General features: G+C 44.4%; 1 protein-coding gene across 1 annotated transcript in view; it reads right to left on the bottom strand.

The window, feature by feature from the left end:
- Nucleotides 1-259: 259 nt before the first annotated feature.
- The window catches only part of HS3ST2 (heparan sulfate-glucosamine 3-sulfotransferase 2), a 92,489-nt gene continuing 67,939 nt past the window's right edge, over nt 260-24,809 (bottom strand). The window contains exon 2 of the mRNA XM_060031890.2: nt 260-1,627. Coding sequence (XP_059887873.1) covers nt 1,009-1,627 — 619 coding nt within the window. The 3' untranslated portion in view covers nt 260-1,008. The remainder of the gene's footprint in view (nt 1,628-24,809) is intronic.

Genomic DNA, 24,809 nt, shown 5'->3' with positions numbered 1-24,809 from the left:
CTGGTTTGGCTTCCCTTCAGATGTAAAGCTTCAACAGAGAGCTGACACCGTCAGACTATGTTTCAGAAAGAGGATGTCCCCACTGACCTCCCCAGGCTTTGCCAGCAAGAACCTCTTCTTCTCCCTCCTCCACCCCCTTGCTTCTTCCCTCGCTGCCCTCCCAGACCATCCCCAGCGCGGCCCCATCTTGCTCGGAGGAGCTGGGTGAATGCGCCGTGCTCCAGGCCTGACAGAGAAAGCCCAGCCACGAGGACACGAGAGAGCCGTATTTATTTCACATGGACAAGCGTGATTCTGTCGCATGCTGAACATGAAAGCTCGCGTGAGGAAAGTACCCGTAACAGCAGAATTATGTGCCTTTGCCCACAGGGAGCAGGGAGAGTCACAGAGTGGTTTTCAAAGACAGTTCAAGCAGTTGAGACCACAGGCTTTGAACTCACTGGTTTATTTCATCAGCAAAGGGTCTGTCTCCTAGGAGTGGCCAGGGGGACACTTCCAGCTCTGTAATCTCGCCACGAGCTGCTAAGGTCAGGAGGACGAGGCTGGTCCCCCATCCATCACCCAGGGTGGCTCGGAGACTTAAGCTGAGAGGGGAGGTACATGCCGCTCGAAATTAACAAACCCACTCCGGGGTGGATGGTGACAGGGACAGACTGCTGTGTTCATAGCAACAGACCATCATCCCTTATAATATGTATCATAATTGGAAGACGCACTCCCACTCTTCCTAAAGCAATTTCCCAAGGCCTCTTAAGGGCTGAAGGAAAACCATTCAGAATTGACCGGACACGTCAGAAGCAGATCAGCTTTGCATGGACAGACTGGGAGGGCTAGTGTCAGGGACCCCCCTGGTCTCTTGGCCTTAGCTGGGCTCCTGGGTTCCAGGATGATGAAATCCGAGATGGGAACAGGGGTTGGAGCCTGGGTTCCCTGGGGGAAGAGGGTCAAGGGCTCTCAGGGCAAACCTCGCGGAAGAGACAAGTGGAAGAGCCCTGGCATCTCGATGGCTCACTCCCACCTGAAGTCCTGCCCAACAGTTTCATAAAATTTAATATTATAAGGTCTATAAAATTCCCGGAGCTGGTCTATCACTTCCGGATCGATCTGTACATGAGTTCTGCCTTTCGATTTGCCCAGGCATCGAGGCAGGAGGCTCGATTCTGTTTTTTTCAAGCAAGGGAATCCTTTGGTCTTGTTGAAGTAGAAGTGCTTGTCCGTGATGAGCCTCTTAATGCCCAGGAAGTCCTGGACCCGCCCCATCTCGCCGGCTGGGTCAGTGATGAGCCGCTCGCCGCTGACGAAGTGGATCTGGGCCAGCGGGAAGTAGCGCAGCCAGCTCTCCAGGTGCAGCGCGTACATGCCTATGCGGATGGCGTTCCAGGACACATCCACCAGGCCCAGGGTGCGGTTGCGGAAAGAGAGGCCCTCGAAGGTGGGGATGTCCGGCTTCTTGGAGAGCGTCTGCGTGTAATCGGAGATGGCGCGGGTCACGGGGTTCCGCACGACCACTATCAGCTTGGTGTCTCGGGACATGTTGAATATCCGGCGAGGGGCCTCTTGAGTGACGAAATAGCTGGGGGTCTTCTCCAGCGTGATCTGGCTCTCGAGGGTCCGGGGCATCAGGCTCCTGCGGGGCAGAAACGCACATGATCAGCCGGGGCTCTGTTGGGGGCCTGGAGATCACTTCCTTCCGCCCAGCTCCCTAGTGAAGCACCCGCCCCCTCACCAACGGGACCTTTGAGGCTCACCTGCTCTCATCTGATGAAGACCCCACTTTAACTCTTGTTGACTTTGTTTTTTAGGTCTTTAACAGTTTGCTTTAAGACAAGAACCAACCTAAATGTCCATCAGTGTGAAATAAATAAATTGATGGAATAGCCGATTAATAGAGTTAGGCAGATCTGCGTGTACTCTTATGGAATGATTTCCAAGATTTAGTGCTTAAATGAAAAAAAGCAAGATACAACTTGTTTATCTCAGGAAAGATACCAAGAAACCAATCAAAGTAATTGCTTCTGGGGAGGGGACTTGAACGGGAGCAGAGCCAGGAGGTCAGGGATAAATGAGAATTAGTTTTTATTGTGTAATCTTTTACGCTGCTTGAAATTTTTATTGTGTTTATTACATATTAAAAAAATACAAAGGAAGCCACCAAATATTGTTCTGGCAAAAGATACTTCTCTAAATATATTAAGAAAATCTTTTGGGGGGAGGAAAGGCATGCTTTGTAGGGATAACATGTGTTTTAGAAATGAGTTCTGATGTCTTTCCCTCCTTGGTATAAGACTGAAGAAGCACAGAACTGCAGGCTGGTTGGGACCTCAGTCGGAAGCCCTAATGCAACCTCTTGCTCCCTTACTTTTTAATTTCCTGGTTTGCTTAAGGTTTAAGGGAGGATGGTGGGACACGCTGATGTCTCCTTCTCAGGTGTGTCTCTTTCAGGCCCTTGTGAAGGAGAACACCTCTGGCTCCCAGTCGCTACAGTTTTCTTAAATAAAATAAAAATTTTGTTTTTATTTTTGGCTGCGTTGGGTGTTCGTTGCTGGGCGCGGGCTTTGTCTAGTTGCAGTGCGCGGGCTTCTGATTGCGGTGGCTTCTCTTGTTGCAGAGCACGGGCTCTAGGTGCACGGATTTCAGTAGTTGTGGCTCGCAGGCTCTAGAGCACAGGCTCAGTAGTTGTGGTGCGCGGGCTTAGTTGCTCTGCGACATGTGGGATCTTCCCGAACCAGGGATCAAACCCGCGTCCTCTGCATTGGCAGGTGGATTCTTAACCACTGCGCCACCAGGGAAGTCTGCTACTTCTTTCTGAAGGTTGTGTTTTACCCTTAATCAGTTTTTCTTAATCCTGGCTGTTCATTAGATCATCCAAGAAAGTTAAAAAAAAACCCCACAAATGTCGAGCCGCATCCTAGACCAACTGATTAAAAATATTTGGGGGTGGGTTCCTTTCTGAAGCTCCTCAGATGATTCTAATGTGAAGGTACGGGTGAGAACCACCAACACAGCATCCTTCCCCCACTCTTAACACTACAGCTTCCCAACGCCCACAGAATGCATCTTCACAGTCCTCTGGAATAGAGGCGCCTGGTACCTGGTCTTCTTCATCCCAGCCCCTATCGTCATCTCTCTTCAGTAATCTGGTCTTACAGTTCTTTGACCAAATACCTCCTTTTTCTCTTCCTTTTAGCACTCTTTCTCATGGCCATACCATAGGTCTTGTCCTCGGAATTGCCCTAATTCTGAAAAGATTCACACTGAAATTCCACTCTAGGACGATGTTGTGGGTTGAATGGTAATCCTCCAGAAGATACCTCCACCCAGAACCTATGAATGTGACCTTATTTGGAAAAAGAGTCTTTGCAGATGGAAGTAAGTTAAGGATCTCAAGATGAGGTCATCCTGGATTAGGGTTCCTTGTAAGGAATATCCTTAGAAAAGAAGAGAAGGAGAGAAGAGATACACAGAGAAGGAGGCAATGTGGCGATGAAGACAGAGCATGTAGTGATATGTCTACAAGCCAAGAAAGGACAGGCACAGTTGGCAGCCACCAGAAGCCAGGAGAGGAGCACGGAGCAGATCCTTCCTCAGAGCCTCCAGGAGGAACCAACCCTGCTGACAGTTTGGTTTCAGAATTCTGGCCTCTAAAACTGTGAAGGAATAAATCTCCATTGTTTTAAGACGTCCATGTTGTGGTCATTTGTTATGGCGGCCACAGGATACACACACAGACTACAACCTTCTTTCTTTCTACCTTTACCACGGTTTCGGATTCATTGTATTGATACCCGATCTTCAGATTCATCTGTGATATTCTTGATTTCACTTTCTTCTAAACCTTCTCTGGACCCAGTGAACAATCATTTCAATAGCATCATCTTCACATCTAACCCTAACCCTAACCCTAACCACCATCGCCATCATCATCAACATTAATTTCTTTGTAATACTTGCTCTTCCAAGCTCTAATAATGCGTCTTGCCAGTTTTCATCCTTTCTAATTCCATCTTTGTGTCGTCAAACAGCAGTAGAGAAAATTGCTGATCCTGACAGAGGATTGCTTCTCCTTTATATATTTATTAATTCTAGCTTAAATTGAGCCCTCAACACTGCTCAATAATCTTTTATGTTTGTCTTTACAGTGCCCCCATCATTCCTCATAGTAAGTGTTCCAAATTCTCACCATAAACTCTCAACCATACTCAACCACCCTAACACACAACTAGTCTCCCACTACTCTAGAAAAGGATAAGCTGCCACCCCTCCACTCCTTCAGTCTTCCTCTCCTTCACCTTGAAAGTGACTATTATCCATCCTGAACCCCTCCCACTAATCTCAGAAGACAAGGTAGGCAAGGGCTCACCTGCCCACCTGTGCTGTCAGATCCCTTCCCCTACTGCCTTCCCTGCAAATCTACCCATTATCCCCTTGAATATTCAAATTCTCTTTGCAGCTGATAAGCTGATACGACTGATAATTTGCTTCTAGGCCCAGAGTCTATAACGCACCCTCATGGCTTGAAACTTTGAAAGTATTTATTAATACTGAGAAGGCCATTTCCTAAGTTGGATATCATTCTTGGCAAATAATCACAGGTGTACTTGAATAGAATTCTTTGGCTGGATTTTCTTAGACATCTGCCTGTAATATTTTACGACCTTGGCATACATTGTAATGAGGTTTTGGCCTTTATGACAAGAGTAGATGAAATTACATATATGTGACAGTGCATTTAAACTCAAGGACTTTCCAAACTTCATGGGGGTTATTGATATCAGCACACAAAAAGTTGACCTGATAAGCCATGAAACAGATTTCTTCACAATATCCTTTTTTAAAAAAGATTTATTTGTTATTTAATTATTTATTTTTTTTATTTTTGGCCGCGTCAGGTCTTAGTTGCAGCACGCGGGATCTTCACTGAGGCATGCGGGATCTTTTGTTGCGGTGCGCAGGCTTCTCTCTAGTTGTGGCACGCGAGCTTCTCTCTAGTTGTGGTGCACAGGGCGCATGGGCTCTGTAGTTGTGGCACACAGGCTTAGTTGCCCCATGGCATGTGGGATCTTAGTTCCCTGACCAGGGGTCGAACCCAAGTGCCCTGAATTGTAAGGCAGATTCTTTACCACTGGACCATTAAGGAAGTCCCTCTTTGCAACATCCTTTAATACGCTAAAGAACATCCAAGAGAGGAGTTGAAGGTGCAGCATTTCCAAAGCTTATGTGACCAAGGAGCTGTGAACTTTTGCCAGGAGCACCAATTGACACACCTTTTTGTTACCAGTTTGGGAAATTCTGACCAATTCCAGTGATCTTCATTCCCCCAGCTGTGCACTGAAGTGACGTTCCACCCTTCTAATTCCTAATTGGCATATCAGCTACAAAACCAAATTACAGATACTAAGGAAGATACAAACACCAGACTGTAAATAACATGACACCGAGGTCATCACATCGTGAGTCAAACGTGTACTCCAATCTATCCCACCAAAGGACACCCCTATATATTTATTTCTCATTCGGTCACTGGAATAGAGCACAGGAGGCCTGTGGGATGATAATGTACAAGGAGACCATCTGGACACACACCTCCCTGCTCTGTGGTGGGAAGGGGCCATTAGGCTTTTCCTTAGGCTCATTTTTCCTCCTCATGTCATTGTTCAAATTTTGCTGATTTGTTTCCAGCTGCTAACAAACAGCTGAACTTTTCTCTCACCCTGTAACCCTTTTAAGCTTCAGCGTCCTTTTCTGTGTAGCTCTGCAAAAATTACTGAAAGAATGGTCTAACACTCGTCATTTGGACTTACCTCCCATCTGTTATTTTAACCTGCTAAGCAACAATTTCCACCACATCTGGTAGCAGCTCCCAGATTTTTTTAAGGAACCACCACTCCCGCTTTAGATAAAATCTTAGCAGGCCAAGGGGAGGGTGCAGGACTGAAGTTAGGCTAATTAGTGCCAATTGTGTCATAAAGACAAAAATGTATCATAGAGACTGAAAGTGGACTGAATCTTCCAACCAGACACAGGAGCAGGGAAGAGCCTCCCTATCGGTTTCTTTTACCAAATCCCTTCAGCTCTCTGGGTTCTTGCCCTTCCTGAGACCTGCTTTTCCCACTCTCCTCTGTATTCTGTGAGTTACTGCACATCCTTCTAATTTGTTTGTTTCTGGACTACTTTAAGTTAGAGTCCGTTTCTGTAGTTTGCAACCCAAGAACTCCAACGTGTCATACACAACTTGGCTTCCTCTCTGTGGAAGCTACGCTCACCCCTACTTGATTATAAACTCCATGAGGGAGGGCAGGTGCACCTTATTTGCATCTACATCTGCAAAGTCTTCCACAGCCACGGCACAAGTAAAGTTTCCATCAATATGTCTGAGGTTACACGAAGCCAAGAACCTAATCCAGTTATGCAACGAAGCCCTCATCCTTTTTCACATTCTCAACTCTCTCCAAACCACTGGGAACCTTCCCAGGAGTCTATCTCCCACTTCTCTTACTCTACGTCATCTTCCTGGATGACCTCATGCCTTCCCCAGCCATTAGCACTGCCCAGGAGCTGTCGACTCCTCACAAGCCTGTAACTGCAGCTCCAACTTTCCCACACTATGGACTGGAACGTCCAACTGTCTGTGGAGTGGACACCTCATCTCAACAACTGAACTCCCCATTTTCCTTCCAAGCTTACTTCTCTCTTTTGCCTGTTTGTGTAGGTGATATCACTGTGAATCCACTCACAAGGCAGAAAAATGTCAGAGTCATTTTTGACCCCTTCTCACATCTAATGTCTGTCGTTCTTGTAAGTTCTCAAGTTTCCCCCTCCCCCTCCCCCAGCACTCACACACCACAGATTTTTCTCTGACCTCCATGCTTCTACTCTCGTCTCCCTTTCCATTTATTCTGCAGTCTGTGTCCACCAGGGAACTCCTTCTCAAGCAAATCCAATCTTGTCAACCATCAGTTATTCTTTTGAAGAAAGCCCACATTCCTTGACCTGGTACTCAAGGCTGCTGCCTACCTTTCCAGAATTTATCTCCTGCCACCTCCTGGCAATCTGATGCTCATACTATGCTGGACACAAAATCCACTCCCCAAACACATCCTGCTCTTTCATATGTTTTGCACTTGCTGAGTTTTTTTTTTTTTTTTTTAAGACTCTTGATCATCTCTCTTGTCTCTTTCACCCTGGTAAATATCTACTCATCTTTCCAAGTCCAAAGGAAAGTCATATCCTCTGTGAACCCTTTCTTGTAATTTCTTGGCACTTCCTGCATCCAACTACTAAGACCTCACCCCATTGTGTAGAATTTACTAGGTATCCATCCATTTATTTCCACAGGTCATCAGCATCTTGGGTGTGTTTCTCGTTCGTTTTTGCCTTCCTAGCACAATACCTGGCATGGCATAGGTGCTCAATAAATTGATCAAAGATCCAGTATCAAAGGTAGGTGCCTATTCAGAGGTTACCTCGAGTCCTCAGAAGTTACCGGTGTTTACCTTATGAAGCTTGGCCTTTTCTTGGCATTCTGTCCTTGGGCAGAGGAAGGTTCCAGCAGATAGTCCTGGGGCGAGGGGATCGCTGTGCCATTTTAAAAACTTCATCATGGCCACGTGTGCTCAGGCTCACAGGCTGAGGGGAATCCAAGCTCTGCTTCAATCAAAACCTCCCAATAGGGCTTCCCTGGTGGCGCAGTGGTTAAGAGTCCACCTGCCGATGCAGGGGACGCGGGTTCATGCCCCGGTCCGGGAGGATCCCACATGCCGCGGAGCGGCTGGGCCCGTGAGCCGTGGCCGCTGAGCCTGCGCGTCCGGAGCCTGTGCTCCGCAACGGGAGAGGCCACAACAGTGAGAGGCCCGCGTACCGCTAAGAAAAAAAAACAAAAAAAACCACCTCCCAATATATGAAGGTAAAATGAGATTGAAAGGAACACATCTTGTGCCATTTCTGTTTTGCCATCTGCACTCTGTCCTTTGCCCAAGGCCCCCTCTAATGTTGAAAGAGGACAGGGCTGTGGTCATCTGTAGTGTGGCTGGGAGAGGAGGAGTCGGGGAAGTCAAGCTGGACTCTGGGACCACCTGGAGGGCTTTGGAAATATGTAAATAACCCCACACCAGACTAATTAAATAAGAATCTCTGGGTGGGCACGGAGGCCTCGGTACCTGCAACTTTAAAGCTCCTCAGATGATCCCAGTGGCCCCCCAGGGCTAAGAACCATGGCTGGGGGCTGCGTGTTCCTTTAGCCGCATAGCCTTCAATATGGTAGCCCAGGAGTATCCCCTGGGGGTGCGCCTTAAAGAGTCCCAGGACATTCAGCTTCAGTGGGTTTGGGGTACAGCCCAGGAGCCTACATTTTTAACAAGCCCCCTGCCCCAGGACTCACGATCAGAGAAGCTTGGGAAGCACAGCCTTAATAAAAGGCACCCTCATAAGTAACACGATGGCGCTCATTACTGCCTGAGATGTTATATATTTATCTGACGGATGTCTCTGCCCACCCCTGCCCCGAGCCATGGACTGGAAGTTCCAGAAGGAGAGTGTTGGTGTGTGTCTTGTTCATGGCTGTGCTCTCAGCACCTAGGAGATGGCTGGCACTTAGTAGGGGCGCAGTCAATATTTGCTGAAGAGAAAAAATAGAAAGGCAAGGTTTTGGTTCCCAAGTCTGGGAACAACGAGGAAGAAGCATATTTGTGTATGCCGGTGGAGATGTGTGCACGAAAGTCCGTATTTTATCTTCTCCCTAATCACAGACTTCTGCGGCCCTTACCGAAAAAGACACACACACACAAAATCCAGAACTCACTTGTCAGCTTGAGGCTCTCTGGAAATGGCATTTTCTGACCCACCCAGTGGGACAGAGACAGCTTCTGTGTCTCCACTGTCCACAGAGGGACGTGCTGTGCGGGGCCTCTGAGCAGGGCCGGTACACCCCTGATTATCACTGATAGGGTTCTCTGGAAGATTTCATTTCCTGCTCAATCTGTACACTCTGTGTATGTGTTCTGAAAGGCCTGGCTGCCTGGGGGACTTCAGTGATGTATTAGCTCCTAGCTGGGCAAGCAGGCTCCTTGAAAAAAAATAATTGCAGTCTCCAGAGGGATAATTAGGAGGGAAAGAGGAGGGGAAAGGCTTTCTTGCAAGAAACTCGTTCTTAACACTAAACCTAGAGGGGTGGGATAGGGAGGGTGGGAGGGAGATGCAAGAGGTAGGAGATATGGGGATATATGTATACTTATAGCTGATTCACTTTGTTATACAGCAGAAACTAACACACCATTGTAAAGCAATTACACTCCAATAAAGATGTTAAAACAAAACAAAACTAAACTAAACTAAACCTGCTAAACCTGCTCACCCGCTACGTGCTGGCTGAGCCCAGGCACAGCCTGTGTAGCGTAGCTCACAGCCACTGTGAGCGTAGAAATGAGGCCCCTCTAGCATCGCGGCAACTCCTCCTTCCAAGTCCACAGCCCCACATCCTTACGTTGATGTGACACAGGAGGAAACTGCTGAGTCCCAGCCTGAAACCCATCAATAATTCTTCACTGCTCACAGGATAAAGGCTTAAACAGGATTCATGTGGCTCATCTTGATCCGGCCCACAGCCACCCTGGGCTCTGGCCAGACTGGACTATTCAGGGTTCTCCCCCGAAACTGCATTTTTCATGCTAAGGGACCTCTGACATGTTTTGCCCTCTGGGGGAAGGCTCTGTAGCCTATCAGGCAGAATTTCTTCATCTCTCAGCTCTTAGCTCATCATCACCTCGACCAGGGAGCCTTCCCTGATTGTGCCCTTATTATTTCCCCCTTCCCAGGAGTTAGGCAATTTATTACCCTTGTGATTCCATGGTAGTCACTACAGACACATCCCGTTTTTTACACATTATCTGCATCTGTCATCACCCTAGAGTGTTAGGTCACGGAAGGCAGGGACCACCACTGTCACATCTCTATCAACAGGGCCTGTCCTGTGCTTGGTATGCATTCATGTATTCATTGGACAAGGATTTATCGAGCACCTGCTGTATGCCAGGATACAAAGACAGGCATGGTGTAGTCTCTGTCCTCAAGGAGTTAACAGTCTTGTAAACCCCAGGGGTAAGGGGGTTCCCTTTTCTCAGTGTAAGGGGCTGCACTGAACTTGGCTTCCCACTAGGGCTGGTGGCTTCCTCCTCTGCCAGGAGGGGCCATGCCTGAACCCAGTCTCTGACAGTCATCAAGGCCCCCAGGGGCAGGAGAGCTGGCTTTCCCAGATAACTTCTGTACACAGCTGGCCCCTCAGCCCAGCCTACCTGGTGTCCTAGTAGTTTGATTGTCCCCCCAGCTGACAAGGCTGTTCTCACCCCTGCCCTATAAGAAGGGAAGTTCATGTAGGTGTCGGGGCAGAGTCCCTTCGCTGGAGCATAAACCCACAGCTGGTCCAGGCTCTGGTATGTCCCTCAGGGTGATGGTGAGAAGACAGAGTAACCCCTTGCCTGCCTCTTCTAGTGCAAGTTTCCCCAGTGACGCTTATTCATTTTCTTTTTTTTGAGATTTATTATTTATTTATTTATTTTATTGTTGGCTGTGTCGGGTCTTAGTTGCGGCATGCAGGATCTTTTGTTGTGGCACGCGGGCTCTTCGTTGCACGGCTCGAGTTTCTCTCTAGTTGTGGCATGCAGGCTCTGTAGTTTGTGGCACGCAGGCTCTGTAGTTGAAGGGCGCGAGTTCAGTAGTTGTGGTGCGTGGGCTTAGTTGCCCTACAGCATATGGCATCGTAGTTCCCTGACCAGGGGTCGAACCCGTGTCCCCTGTATTGTAAGGCGGATTCTTTATCACTGGACCACCAGTGACACCTATTCTTTCACCCATACTTTGTGCATTATGGAATTTGTCTTGAGTCCTGCCATGTGACCGATGGAGACAAGAAAGGGATCCTCCTGGGCTTCCCTGGTGGTGCAGTGGTTGAGAGTCCGCCTGCCGATGCAGGGGACACGGGTTCGTGCCCCGGTCCGGGAGGATCCCACATGCCGCGGAGCTGTTGGGCCCGTGAGCCATGGCCACTGAGCCTGCGCGTCCAGAGCCTGTGCTCCGCAACGGGAGAGGCCACAACAGTGAGCGGCCCGCGTACCGCCAAAAAAAAAAAAAAAAAAAAAAGAAAGAAATGGATCCTCCTTGCCTGATATATCCTAGAGATGTTCGGAGGGCAGTGGGCTACTTTAGCAGCTGGTTGTGAGTATAGGATTTGGAATCAAAGAGCTCTGAGTTAAGAGTTCTGCCACTTGCTAATCAGAAGAAATGGGCACATGGCTTATTTCACTTCGCATAATGTCCTGTGGGTTCATCCACGTTGTCACAAATGGCAGGCGTTCCTTCCTTTTTTATGTCTGAGTGAAATAATCCAAGCACAGAAAGACAGATACCAATACTACATGATTTCACTTAGAGGTGGAATCTGTATGTCGAACTCATAGAACCAGAGAGTAGAATGGTGGTTGCCAGGGGCTGGGGTGTGGGGTGGGGAAATGGGGAGACGTTGGAAAAAGGGTACAAACTTTCAGTTATAAGATGAATAAGTTCTGGGGATCTAATGCATAGCCTGGTCACTACAGTTAACAATACTGTGTTGTATACTTGAAATCTGTTACAAGGGTGGGTCTAAAGTGTTCTCACCACACACATATAAAAATGGTAACTATGTGAGGTGATAGATACGTTAATTAACCTGACTGTGAACATCATTTCACAATGTAAACGTATATTGAATCATTACGGTGCATACACACAGCATACATCAGCCATCACATAGTCTGCTACAGACTGAAGGTTTGTGTTCCCCCCATCCCCGGCCCAAATTCATACGCTGATGCCCTAACTCCCAGTGTGATGGTATTTGGAGGTGGGGCCTGTGGGAGTAATTAGGACCTGAGCGTGGAGGCCTTAGTGCCCTTATAAGAAGAGACATGGGAGAGATGATCTCTCCCTCTCTGCCACGTGAGGACACAGTAAGAAGGCATCCGTCCATAAACCAGGAAGTGAGTCCTCACTGGGAACCAAATCGGCTGGCACCTTGATCTTGGACTTCCAACCTCCAGGCTGTGAGAAATAGCTTTCTGTCACTTAAGCTCCGTGGTCTATGGCATTTTTGTTATAGCAGCCGGAGCTGATCGAGCCGGGGTCATTGATGCCTTCGATGTGACCGAGGGCCAGATGCGGTTCTCAGCTCTGTGTATGAACCACCGCCCTCAGCCTTCACATTAACTTCCGGCACTCTCACTATTCCTGTTTATGGGCTGAGGAATCTGGGACACAGGGAACTAAAGTCAGTCACCAAAGCGATGCAGCAAGTTGCAAAATCTGGATTCAAGCAAGTGTGACTCTAACACTAGAAGAAAACATGAGAATATAAAATTAATCTTGGCACAAGGACAGCCTTTCTAAGCATGAGACAAAACTCATGGAGGAAAAGACTGAAAAGTTAGATACATAAAAAATGGAAGTCTTTGGGATGGAAAAATACCATAAATAAAATAAAGGGAAAATGACTCACTGGAAAAATATTTGCAGATATAAGATAGGGAAACAAAGGATGATTTCATATACTTTTAATATCTATATATGTGTTTATATGTTTTATATATTTTTTCAAAGTTCTTGCAAATTAATAAGAAAAAGAGCCAGCTGGTAGAATAAAGGAACACAGGCTGTGAAAAGTTAATAGCAAAAGAGCTACCTATGGGAAATAAATACATGAAGAGACACTCCATCTCTCTTAAAATTAAAGAAATGCAAATTAAAACTAAGATGAGATCATATTGTTCACCTCTAAGACTGGAAAATATACTTTAAAAAATTATAACCGTTATTGCTGGCAAGAGTACTTGCCAATGTTGGAGGGAGTGTAAATCAATGCATCTTTAGGAAGACAATTAGATATTATCTACCCAAATGCAAAATACACATAACCTTTAACCCAGCAATTCCACTTCTGGAAATTTAGTTGTGCAAGTGTGTAAAGACCTGTGTGCAAGAATGTTTGTTGCAGTATTTGTGGCAGAGATGGGGAGGTATCCACCAAAGATCCCTGCCCCTCACTCCATAGTGTAGCTCTGTCTCTAGAGGGCGGTGGCCCAGCCAGGGACTACATTTCCCAGCACCCCCTGCATCCAGGTGGGGCCCTGTGACTGGTTCTGTGTGTTACCTCCAGACCCAGGTGCTTACAAAGTAGGTGTGTCCTTTTCATTTTCTTTTCCATCTGCTAGCTAAATGCAGAGAACTCTGAGGCCCTAGAAGGTCCAAAATGTAGAAGGGGCATGAAGACCCCTTATAACTGGGAAAACAACCCCCTTGGACTACCATGAGCAAGACATACACTTTTCTCTTGGCGTTTGTTACAGCAGCTGGCATTGACCTAATGACTGAAACACTGTTTGTAGTGGAAAGAGACCAGAACAACCTACGTGTCTATTGGTAAGAAGCTGGTTAAATAAAGACAGACAATAGCTTATTTTGTGGCTGTTAAAAAAATAAGCTGGTTCTATAGGTATTGACACAAAAAGGAGTCCAAGATGTATTCTTAAGTGAAAAAAAAAGCAAGATGCAGAACAGCGAGTTCAATATGCACCTATTTACATACAAAATATACGCACAGATGCCAGTGTGGATATGCATATATCATCTCTAGAAAGATACACAGTAAATTGTTAGCAGTGATCACCTTGGGGGACCTGGATGGCCCGTGGTATAGGATGGGCTTTTTTTCCACCTTTATCTTTCTGCACTCATTGGATTTTTTTTCCTTTGCCATGAGCATGCATTGTTTGTAGTTAAAAAAAAACTAGCTAATAAAAAGCTATGTTAAAAAATCTCCATTGATATTGTTTAGGGAGAAGATAGCCTGCATGGAAACAGTTTTGAGGAGTGAGGGGGAGGAAATGTGTCTGGAGGAGCTGGGGTGTGGGTGAGAAGCAAAGATATGGAAGGCCGGGAATTCACAGCTCTGCTCTCCAGAATCTTGGCTCGGAAAGGAGGAAGGGTGACCGTGGGCGTTGAATGAATGGATTTTGCTGCTGCACGTAGAGTTCTGATAAGTTTCCGGGCAACTGGACCTCAGTTTCTCAGGTGCCATCAGGCTAGTCTGGCCTGACCATGGTCACACTAGCAGGGCACCTTGTGTGGGTAACTCTGGGTCTCTCACCTTCTCTCACTGTCTGGGCTTAGCTCCTTCCCCACACCAAGCCTACCCTCCCTTTTCCCCGGGAGTGGGTCCCTTAAGTCAGCGCTTCTCACACTTGGAGGCACATTTGTATCACCTGGGGGACTTGTGGAAAGGCAGATTCTGAATCTATACGTCTAGGGAGGGGGCCGAGATTCTGCATTTCTAACAGGCTCTGCAGTGAGGCTGACAGGCTGGTCCATGGCCCACAGGTTGAGTAGCCAGGTCCTGGCCAGCCTGGCATGAATTGCATAGTCAGTGAATGTTTATGCACTAAATGGAATTGGCTAATGGATATTGGATGACGAACTGCAGATGATGTGAATTCAGAAAACCCAGATTGGAGGTCCAGCTTTTCCATTTCCTGGCCTTGTGACTTTCACAGTAGTTTCCTCAGCGCAACAGGTGGATGATGAGAAGGTGGGCTTCCCCTGGCTGCTGTGAGGTCTAAGCTGTATGAACACATGAGGGGCCTATGTAAGCCATAAAGCACTGTACCCAGCCATGAATGGATTCCTCTTTCTCTACTTAATTTTCCTGCTTTCGTTTAAGTCTTTTCTTTTTTTTTTGTTCTTTCATTTATTCAGTTATTTTTAAAAATTGAGATCTAAAAGACATATAACATTATATTAGTTTCAGGTGTACAATGTAATGATTCAACATACATATATATTGTGAAATCATCACCATTGTAAGTCTACTGGACATCATCACCACACAGACTTACACACAGAGTTACCTTTTTTCCTTGCGATGAGAACTTGTTAGAGCTACTCTCTTAGCAGCTTCCGCATATGCTATAGAGTATTATTAACTATAGTTACTGTGCCATAGTGCTTGTCTTTCTCATTTTCAAAAAGTCAATCATCTGTCCCTTCATGCTCTCCTGCTACAGCCCTATCTAAGCTCCATTTCTTCCCAAAGTTCATGAAATAAAGCTCAATGGTTCTGGGCTTCCCTGGTGGCGCAGTGGTTGAGAGTCCGCCTGCCGATGCAGGGGCCACGGGTTCGTGCCCCGGTCCAGGAAGATCCCACATGCCGCGGAGCGGCTGGGCCCGTGAGCCGTGGCCCCTGAGCCTGCGCGTCCGGAGCCTGTGCTCCGCAATGGGAGAGGTCACGGCAGTGAGAGGCCCGCGTACCGCAAAAAAAAAAAAAAAAAAAAGCTCAATGGTTCTACTTTCTCACCTCACATTCATCCTCAACTTGTCACATCTGCCTCCTTCCTCCTCACCCCCTTAAAGCAGCTCTCTCTGAGCACATCCATAAATGCCGGTGCCATTCTGTCCTGGCGTTGTTTTAACTTTCTGTGGCATCTGAGGCATTAGCCCACTCTCTGCTTCTTGAGGAATACGTTCTTTCTTGGCTTTAAGAACACAAGGTCTTGGTTTCCTTTTTGCCCCTCTTACCAGTCCTCCTCCATACGTATTTCAGTTATTTTTCCCGCACTTACCACTTATCTCTTTATGTCTCACTTAATGGCCCCACCATCCACCAGTTGCCCCAGCAACACTCACATCTAATCTATAACCAAATCCAACTGGTAACCTCTCACCCAGTCTCTTCTGACATTGGTCCCTGCCAGCTTAGGACCCATCACAGCATCCTCGTTCATGGTCGGAGCTCGAGGAGCAGCTCAGCATCTTTCTCTAGGTAGACTCTGCTTGCCAGCATCCATTCGGAGCCAGCTTGCTCCACCAAGTGGCCCCAAGGCTACCAGGGGTGGTACCAAGGGGTGGCTTAGGGAAGCTTCATCCTCCTTGCAGTCTCCTGAAATCAATCTAAGTGAAAACAGATGGAGGGGAAGAAGCGAAAGTGCTGCTGGAGAACGTCTGAAACTGGCAGGATGGCTGCATTACAAATACCTTATTCTTGACACAAAGGGGGCCTCAGCACAGCCAGCAAATTCCACCACGTTCCTCTGGCCAACTCACTCTCCCATTCTGCGCAATGACTATCTCAGACCTTTTCCATTCTCTGCAAATGATCAAAGCCAGCCCTTTTCTGTCCCTCTCAGCAGATGAGCTCGCACCGTGGAGAATAGAGAAACTGTTAGCATGAAACATCTTCATGATCCTGCTGCCAAACACATAAATTTTTCCACACTGACCAGCCGAGGACGGAGATGGTCAACCCGGTGGCCTTCGGATGCTAGTCCCCCAGGCCTGTGCGTCTCCACCTCCCTTCACCTGCCAGTGTTCCCTGCCTGCAGTGTCCACGGAGGCCCACCTCCCACCTGTGCCTGGATCCATGCTAAGGACCTGTCAGTCCCCACCAAATCTGAATGCATCCCAGGTATCTGCAAGTACCCCAGCCAAAGACTGGATGAATCAGTACGTTCATCTTATTTTTTAATACCAAGCTTTACAATGTCACACTCCAGAGTCCCTATGGCCACTAAATTTTGCAGGGTTGAGCTCCACAAGCCTGCCCCCACTTCCTGCAGCATAACAGTGCCCCCTAGTGGGAGGTTATCTAACTGCAGCTGGTGGCGGCAACACCTCCTGCCTGGTCCTCCACAATTCCGTCGCTTCCCTGGGAGACGTTAGCCACCATCAGGAGTTCTTTCCATTTTGTCTCCCGAAGAGGCAGGTGTATCAGAATACACGAAGCCCAGTGGTTGCAAAGGTGAGCAGGGCTTGGCTTTCTGATCATGCAGGGAGTAAGGAGAGCAGTGCTGTTGAGCAAAACACTGGGGAGTCAGCTGCTCAGATATCATCCAGGCCAAAGGTGCATGTATGGTTACTGAGTCAACAGCACTTCTACAGGGTCCAAGTCTCACCCAAACTGTGCAAATCTGGATCCTTGTCCAGGCTGTGGTGTGGAATTGTCCAGCTCTGCATTTCAGTTCTGGAAGGCATTCAGGACACCTTGCAAGATGAGATAGCAGACACTCTCAGATCCTTCAGTCCTACCCTTTCCTGCCTCCAGGGCTTTTCTGCTCTTTCTGCCTAGAACACTCTCCCCTGACTCTTCCATGGCTCAGTCCTTCTCATCCTCAGGTCTCTGTTCAAATGTCACCACTCTCAAATGTCACTCTCTAAACCCCATGGTTTATTTCCCTCCTCGCACTGAGCACAACCTGTAAATCTCTTGCATATCTGTTTGTTTATCTATTGCCTTTCCCCCAGTTAGTCTGCAAACCCCATCAGGAAGGGATGCTGTCTTACTTGCTGAGTGTGGAGTCTCAGTTCTCGTCACTGGGCCACACCACCACAGGCAGTCAAAAAAGCATATGACTCATGCTGGTGAAATGAATAACAGGGGAAGAATCAAAGCCTAAAGGCAAGAAGACCTGGGCGCCTTGAGAAAATGCAGCAGCCTGAGCTCTTTAGAAAGAGTTTCCCAAAGTGCAGTCACATATAATCTCTGGTGTGCAAGTGATTCATGGATGAAAGTTACATTTTTTAAAAAACAGTTTTGTGTTTATTTTAATGCGTTTTAGAAAATTAGAACTAGAAGATCATCTATATTTAACAGATTTTACTGCTTAGGATGAGGCTTAAATATGCAATGAGCATAGAAAATGTGACTTGATCTAAAGACAAATACTAAGTAAATAGTACAAATGGTACATGAATATGGAAAAAAGGTGATCCTTATAATGACTCAAGCTTGGGAACCTCTGGCTCAAAACAATGTTAGTTTGGCCAAAGGAAATCCAAGCCAGAGTAATGTAGACATAGACTCATTCAACATAATTATTGAGTACCTACTGTTTACCAGCCATTGCTGGTGCCGAGGCCATGGCTCTAAGGAAAACAGATGTAGCACTTGCCCTCATGGAGCTTCTGGTCTGGTGGAGGACATAATGAACAAAAAATAAGCAAATATATAATTACAATTTAGGGTGGAAGAAAAGAAGAGCAAGTGTAACGAGGGAATTGAGGGGTCGAAGAAACCCCAGAGTGGACATTTGAGCAGAAGTTCAGGAGATGAGTACCGGCTTGGATGAAAAGACCATACAGTGAAATGAGAAAAACAATAGGGTAAGACAAAACAGGTATGGATGAGGTAAGACGGTACTGTAGAGAATCTAAAAATGCACTAGCAAACTACACTGACAGAAATCGAGAGTGGAACTAGCAACGTAGAAAATAAAAATCAGAGCAAACTTGGGCCTGATCTTGGGCTTCTCAAGTAAAGAGCCACAAGATTGAACTGTTGGGAGAAAAGATGACATGGAAGACAGAGTAGTCGTAGGCAACGAATAGTTTGCGATGTTACTGAAGAGGAAACCTGAAACAAATTGGACAGAGCTATTGGCAAAGATTTCATTAAATAGACACTTCCAGAGATAAAAGATGGCAATGTGGGCAGATCAAAAGGCCAGAGTAGTCCAAACAAAATAAAACTTTCATCAGTGAACCCATCCATCCATCCATCCATCCATCCATCATCTATCTATACAAACATGTGTCAGGTCAAACATTTAACCTTATACGTAAAATGCAAACATTTTGTAAGTATTATATATACCCAGGATGGATAAAGCAAACAAAACAGTTTTTCTACAAATTCAAGCCAGACAAGGACTTTGTAGCAGCAGTAAATGCTAGAAAACACAAATCATCATTCATAGAGTTTTGCAGAAAAAAGAATTGTTACTTCCAATACTTAGTAGTTAGACAATTTGCCTGTGAAGCCAAAAGAAAAGCACTATAAGATAAGCTTGAAAAGCATTCCACCTCATTCTTCGAAAAGTTTTCTGAAGATAAAAGCAGTGACCTGAGTGATGGTGTGAAGGAACTGGGGAAAGGGAAGTTGAATATAAAAAGATAGTGACTGGGATTGAACTCAGCACAGAGTCTAAAGAATTAATACATTTAGCTCTTAATATCAATAGTTTTCTTTAAAAATTAGATGTAAAAAGTAATAATTTATACCCCAATACAGGTGAAAACATTAATAATTTCATCAATCAAATTCAAGATCCCAGGGTAAATTAACACAGACTGAGAAATTGGCAATAGAGGACGAGGGGGAGGGAAGGGGCAGAGGGAAAGCACAGGAGATCCTTTACCAGAAGGTCCCTCCTACTCATTTGCTCTATTAGAGAAAAATACAATGAAGAATTAAAAACAGGACATGCATCCTTCAAAACACTGGAAAATAGAAAAGCAAAGTAAATGCAGCTCCTATAACAAAAGAGACAGGAAAGGAAAGCAAGGAAAAAAGAGCCAAAATTGTAGAGCAAGATGACAGAAGTGCAGAAGTAGGATTGACTGTGTTAATATTCAAAATCGCTGGAAATAGGCTAAACCCCATAATTAAAAAAAATGACAACAATAAAAGTTTCTCATTCTCACATAAAACCTAGTCAGTCATATTTGTGTTCATAAGACCACCCAGAACACAGGGGTGGAAACATTTTATATGAAGATGGAGGGGTTCAGATGCAGCAGGAAAATGCCAGTCTAAAGAAAGCTAGAGTCACATTCTTAACACCAGAAAAAGTAGAATCCAACGCAAAAGACATTAAATGAGACAAAGGGCATCATTTAATATTGATAAAGGGCCCAATTCATGGTAGTGCGTTCATATAACGTGGGGGAATCACGGTGTTCATCTCTCTTCCTTCTCTGGTCACCACTAAGTTGATAATGAATGGATAAAAGGTATAAAGTCAAAATATCAAGAGAATGGGTGAAGAGTTGGTGGCAGACAAGGAAGAGAGACTTACTTTTGGAAGAAGGGAGGCTGACTTATGAGGGGTATTGGTCTTGGAAAAGAAAGCTGAAACTTAAGTGGCTGCAGAGAGGAGGGGGTGTCACTATTGAGAAGAAAGTGGAATCTTCCAATAGCTCTGGAATCGGAGGCACCAGGGACCCTGGTGGGGTGAGAGGACAGAAGCACAGTCAGTGTTACAGGTCTCTAGCACGAGCAGCTGGACCTACAGAGCTTCCCCCAGCCCTACAGCCGGGCTGGAGCCACTTTTCCTAGTAGGGCAGTGATGGGGAGATTGTCTTGTGGCGCTATTAAAACAGGCAGCCCCCAGACACTGGCCAAGGTGAAGAGGGGGGCGAGACACCTGCCAGAATGCTGGCAGGCAGCTTATCTACCTCAAGCTGACAAGTGAAAGATCCCTCTTGAGAGAAACTGACCAGTCAAGATTTCAAGTAATATCTACCAAAGCACAATTTATTAAGAGAGAAGCTGCCACATCCCATTGAGATCCATATCATTACATGTAATACAGAATCATAACTCAGTGCAGAAATAGGTCAAAAGGAAAAATGATCCTCTCAACTGATTCTGAAAAGGCACTTAGTAAATTCAACATCCATCACTAATAAAGAAAAAAATTACCTTAAGAAACCAGGAAGGCTGCATCTTTAACATGAAAAAGAATATCCATCTCAAACCCACAGGGACTTGTATATTGAAGGATGAAATAGTGCCAGTAGCTAACTTAAAAAAAAAGTTCTTATTGAAGTATAGTTGATTTACAATGTTGTGTTAATTTCTGCAAAGTGACTCAGTTATACACACATACATATATGTATTCTTTTTCATATTCTTTTCCATTATGGCTTATCACAGGATATTGAATATAGCTCCCTGTGCTATACAATAGGACCTTGCTGCTTATCCATCCTATATATAATAGTTTGCACCTGCTAATCCCAAACTCCCAATCCTTCCCTCCCCCATCCTCTTCCCCCTTGGCAACCACAAGTCTGTTCTCTTCAATAGCTTACTTTTATTGAGAGCCGCGTGGCAGGCATGGTTCTAAGTATTTTCACATCTATTATCTCATTTAAATCTCACCACAATATCACTAGGTAGGTATTTGTATTCACATAAGGAAATTTGGTGCAGAGGAATAATCTGCCAAAGACCCAATGTACTAATTGGTGAAGCCAGGATGTAAACCCAAGGGTTTTGATTCTAGTTGTATGTGCTGTAACCTCCAGGCTATGAGTCTCGTTAAAGTCAGGCAAGACAAAGATGCCTGCTAACACAATTGATATTTAAGATTGTCCCATATTGTATAGACAGTTCAATTAAAACTTTAATAAATGGAGAGATGGGAAATCATAATATTAGAAAGACATCCATACTTCTCAAATTAATCTATAAATCAAATGTAATACCAATCCAAATCCCAAGAGGATTTTAAAAATTGAATTTGACATTACAATTATAAAGTTTCTTTTGGATGAATAAATTAAAAATAAGAGCCAATGCATTGTGTTAGAAGGAAGAATCATGGGAAGGAAGCTACAGTGTCACACAATATATATTATAAAGCTGTAGTAATTAAAACAGTGTGGTTCTGGCTCAGAAACAGGCAAATGGATTTATAGAACAGAATACAAAATCAGAAATAAGCACAGCTACATAAAAAACACATGATAAAGGTAGTATTTCAAGTCAGTTGGGAAATTACACATTATTGGGACTTTGTTGGGACAATTAGGTGATTAAGCTGGGAAAAATGTAGTCAGATTTCCTCATTTACATCTATACCAATATTAATTCAAATTGAATGAAACATTTCAATGTTAAAAAGAAAACAATGGGGTAAGAGATTAAAATATCAGTAAATATGTATATATTCTTGAGAATTGGGAAGGCTTTATAACCATGATATCAAAGAAGAAAGAAAGAAAGAAGTTAAAAGCTAAAGTTTTGGGGAATTCCCTGGTGGTCCAGTGGTTAGGACTCAGGGATCTCACTGCTGGGACCCCGGGTTCGATCCCTGGTTGGGGAACTAATATCCCACAAGCCGCGAGGTGAGGCCAAAAAAAAAAGTTAAAGTTTTGGAAGACAAAAAAAGTAACCATAAGGGAAAATAAAATGCAAAAAAGTAAATGGTGTTCCAGATATGATAGACAAATATTTAGTATCTTTACTAGAGTTTTTATAAATCAATAAGAAAGACACCCCAACAGAAAACTGAGGAAAAGACATAAACGATTCCTGAAAGAAGATATAAAACTGGCAAAATATTAAAATTCATTAGATATCAAAGAAATACAAATTCAATCCAAATAAGATAGCATTTTGACCTATCACAAAGTTATTATTTAGTGTTATCCATGGTGCATAGAAATATGCACTCTCATACAATGCTAGGTTTGCAAATAAGTTGAAAGTAGTAGATGCAAACTATTACATATAGAATGGATAACCAACAAGGTCCTACTGTATAGCACAGGGAGCTGTATTCAATATCCTGGGATAAACCATAATGGAAAAGAATATAAAAAAGAATGTATATATTTGTATAACTGAGTCACTTTGCTGTACAGCAGAAATTAACACAACATTGTAAATAAACTACACTTCAAAAAATAATTTAAAGGAAGGTTCTTGTTAGAATTTAGCCTGTTGAAATGTTAAGATATTTGTATAAAGATGTGTTATAAGGGTGCTCAACACAGTATTCTTTATTTAAAGTGGTGAACTAACAGAAACAACCTAAATACACACAATACTATAATGATTAAATGATGGTATGTATATGCATTTTGAGAAATGCTAAGCTGTGATTATAAATAACTTTTCAGAAAATGTTTAAGATACGGGAAAATGCTGGTATTAAACTGGTAGTTTGAAAAAAAGAAGTTAGAAAATACCATATTACGCATGATAACTGGTCTTGTGTGTGTGTGTGTGTGTGTGTGTGTGTGTGTGTGTGTGTTTGGATATCAAAAGCAAGGACACAGTTACCCCTGGATATTCTGGTCTCCTCTACTTCTCCCAACTATGTATAAAAATATACGACCTGCTGTTCTTGATGACTTTTCCTGAAAGATGTGTAGATAGAACAGACTGTTCTTCATTTGATATTTATACAAAATCCTTCCCAGTTTTGCTCCCAAAGCATTTATAAATTCTAAATAGGAAACTTCAGTACAGAGATATGGTCCATTTCAGCCAAACAACTTATAACCACAACTTCAAAGAAAAGAATGAGGTGTACATGCATAGTTATATTGGATGCTACGTAAGAGCATGGTAGAGTGGGCCTCTGGGAAGGGAAACCAGGAGACTAATGGCTGGGAGGAAACTCCATTTTCATTACACATCCTTTGTGTATCCTTTGGCTTTTTTTTCAAGTGCATTTTTTCTTCAAATGAAGGATGCAGAAGGGGAAAAAATACAGGCATTGGAGCCAGACATGTCTAAGTTTGAGTCTCTGTTTTGCCACTTATTTGTGTACAGCCTTGGGCAAGTAACTGTCCTCTCTCTGAGCCTCAGTATCGCCAAAAAAGGGTAGAAAATAAACCTTACTCTGCAGGATTGTGGAAAGGATTGGAGATGATGCATGGAAATTTCCCCATGTGTTGGCTGGTGCATAGTAGGCCCTTGTTAGCTGTGGCTATTATGATTAATCTTGTACCTGCCTGAGACTGTAGGCAGAGCTGAAGCAGAATGTAATTATCCATGTTGGAACAAAGCCAGGATACCTGAACCTTGCAAAACATGCTGTTGAATGTTCAATCAAGATATGTAAGTACACACAGCCACAGAACATACCCAGTGCTTTCCCCCAGGGTTCAAGAAGTAAAATGCATTTCACCATGGTACATCTGCTCGTTTTTTAAAATTCCACAACTAATTAACCAGAATCCTCATCAGCCATCTCCATGTGGATTAACTAAACATGTCAGCAAACCCTGGCCCTCTTCTGTTAAACACAGGCAATTTCTTCTCCCCACCAGTGGTTCCAGCAAGATGCTGACTGCAGGGGGAGTTGAACTGCAAAGTCTAACCTTCATTTAACCCACTGTAAGGCATTTCTCATGCAGTAGGTCAGTTTGATAGCTCCTCAACATTAGGAAGGCACAATATCTTAGTGGTTAAACCTACAGTCCCTGGAGTTGGTCTGACATGGCTTTTCATTCTGCTTGATCACCTCTTAACTGACAAATCATGGGTAAGTTATTTAACCTTTGTAAACCTCAGTTTTTTCCATCTGTTAAACGGGGCCAATTATGGTGCCTACCTCATAGGATTCTTGTAATAATTAAGGGTGAAGATGGATGAGCATTAAAGGTATTTTGCACAATGTCTGGTGCTAAGCAAGGCCTCAAAAAATGATAACAAAACAAAGATATATGTGCTTTTGCATTAGAAGATTCCAGGGAAGGATCATGTCCTCATGCAGGCAATGGGGAAGTCACCTACTGCAGAAAGATGTATGTAGCTGAGCTCTCTTTAAGGAGCCCTGTAATGGCCAGAAAAAGCAGTCACAGAGAACATGCACATTGTCCTCTGTGTTAAGTTTATAAATAATTTACTTATCAAATATCCTAAAAAGGAAAATGCGAGGAAAACAGTTTAAAAGTATGATTGCATCATGGTCAAAAACATTTCATTGGTTTTCAAAGAAAAAAAAAAAAAGCAATGCTCCTTTAAGAAGAAAATCCTTTTAGAAAAACCCAAAGTCTGGTTATTACTGTGATTATCTAATTGTATCTCTCATATGTCAACATTTTTCAAGGGTGGGATGTCATGTAAATGTAACTAATTATTATTTAATTCCAACCACTTATGTGAAAAGTACTTTTCTGATTAGCAAGGCGGTCAAAGGAGAGATGTCAGAATTTTTTTTTCTCTTTCTGATTGTACAAGATTGTTGTGGAGGAGACGTGGATTTGTCCTTATTATA

This window comes from Delphinus delphis, chromosome 15 (genome assembly GCF_949987515.2).
Source record: "Delphinus delphis chromosome 15, mDelDel1.2, whole genome shotgun sequence".
Taxonomy (NCBI): domain Eukaryota; kingdom Metazoa; phylum Chordata; class Mammalia; order Artiodactyla; family Delphinidae; genus Delphinus; species Delphinus delphis.
Note: the sequence above shows the minus strand (reverse complement) of the source record. Positions and strands in the feature narration are given on the sequence as shown.